Below are 1921 nucleotides of genomic sequence, written 5' to 3'. Positions count from 1 at the left end.
ACCATCAGAAAACCCCACATTGAGCAACCAGTTAGGAATGTTCTTGGTTAGAAAACAATATTTTATCTATATTCTCTAAGTAGTCTTAAGTCATGTTTCAGGACTCATGGATCTATGAAGTTCTGAAATTATGTTCACAATTTTGATGATATAATGTTTATGAAAATAAACATTAGCTTTTAACAAATTATCAAAAGGATCCCTAATCTCAACAGGCTTGCAAGTACTTCACCAGCCAAGATGTTGCACATCTGTCAACCCTGGCTTCTTGTTTTCATGATTTTAGACAAAGTGACTTGAAAGTCAGATTCTACGTTTAACTTTCTCTGGCTTTCTAAGCAAAACTGGATGATCTACATCTCAGCTAGGATAGCTCCATTCATTGCACTGAATATCTTGGAGTAGTTTTTCCAAAACTGAAATATTGATTACTTAGTTTCTTCTTTACTGCTGTCTTTACTTCTTGGTTTCTCAAAGTATAGATTAGTGGATTCAGAAAGGGAGTAAAGATGGTATAGAAAACAGACAAAATTTTGTCCACCAGGAAATTTGTGAAAGGCCACACATAAATGAAGATGCAAGGCCCAAAGAACATGAATACCACTATGAAATGTGAAGTGCAGGTAGAAAGAGCCTTAGATGAGCCTGTGGAGGAATGGTCCCTGATAGTGACAAGAACAATGATGTATGAAGTGAGCAAAAGCAGAAAACTTATAAGAGCAATAACACCACTGGTTGAGATCATGAAGATCCCAAGAACATATATGTCTATACAAGCCAGCTGGATGACCAAAGGAAGGTCACAGAAGAAACTATCTATCACATTGGGACCACAGAAGGGTAAATAGAGAGTAAAAGCCAACTGGCTCATCGTATGCAGGAAGCCCACTGTCCAAGAAGTTACAACAAGCCCAACACATACTCTTGGGCTCATAATTGTTGAATAATGGAGAGGTTTACATATGGCGATGTACCTGTCAAAAGACATGGAGATCAGCAGCACAATCTCTGTCCCAGTGAAAAGATGCAAAAAAAAGATCTGAGAAATGCAACCCTCAAAGGATATGGTCTTGCGCTGAGCAAAGAAATCCATAATCATCTTTGGCGTGGCAAAGGAGGACAGGCACATGTCAATGAGAGAGAGGTTGCTGAGCAGGAAGTACATGGGCAAGTGAAGGTTTGAGGTGGATAGGACAGTGAGCAAAATAAGGCAGTTGCCAAACATAGTCATTAAATAGAAGATGGAAAAAACTACGAAGAAGAATATCTGAAGCTCAGAAGAATCAGTCAGTCCAAGTAACACGAATTCAGATACTCTGGAATGGTTAAAACCCTCCATTGTTCTGCAGATACTGGTCTGTAATCTTAAAAGGAACAAAATTAAAGCTAGAAAAACATGATATGTCTACAGCTACATGTGACAAACTTATGATGTCATTTGATAGTTCTCTAGCACACTGATTATCTAAAATCTATGTAAAAACCTTAGACATCATTACTCTAAATACATGTATGAAGACATGAATGGTGTGAAAATACTTTGTGTACACCCAGTGACTTGAAAAATTGTGCTCTATATGTGTAATATGAGATGAATTGCATTATGCCATCCTGTATAACAAATTAGAATAAATAAATAATTTAATAAAGAAAAAAATTTTCAAAGTAAAGAGTTTCTTTCTTGGAAGCACTGATCAATTACTACTAGATAACACCTGAGAAGCACAAACTCTCATTTATAGCCAGCACTCATATACATTGGGGTACATTCATACACCCCCACACACTAACACTTGTCTGAATACACCTAGGAAGCTGCATAAATCATATTTACAGATTATGTTAAGTTTTTAGACTGTGCTGAGTGAGACACATAAGTAAAAATAATGACTGAAACTCCAATGGTTTCTCTTACTTCACA

General features: G+C 36.7%; 1 protein-coding gene across 1 annotated transcript; it reads right to left on the bottom strand.

Moving 5' to 3' along the window:
- Positions 1-379: 379 nt before the first annotated feature.
- LOC101963210 (olfactory receptor 4K2) lies at positions 380-1348 on the bottom strand. The gene has a single exon (XM_005341411.3). The coding sequence runs from the start codon at positions 1337-1339 to the stop codon at positions 380-382; it is 960 nt and encodes a 319-aa protein (XP_005341468.2). The 5' UTR covers positions 1340-1348.
- Positions 1349-1921: the final 573 nt, after the last annotated feature.

The sequence above is a fragment of the Ictidomys tridecemlineatus genome, chromosome 5 (genome assembly GCF_052094955.1).
Source record: "Ictidomys tridecemlineatus isolate mIctTri1 chromosome 5, mIctTri1.hap1, whole genome shotgun sequence".
Classification (NCBI taxonomy): domain Eukaryota; kingdom Metazoa; phylum Chordata; class Mammalia; order Rodentia; family Sciuridae; genus Ictidomys; species Ictidomys tridecemlineatus.
The sequence above is the reverse complement of the archived record's forward strand: the minus strand, read 5'-3'. Positions and strand labels throughout refer to the sequence as shown.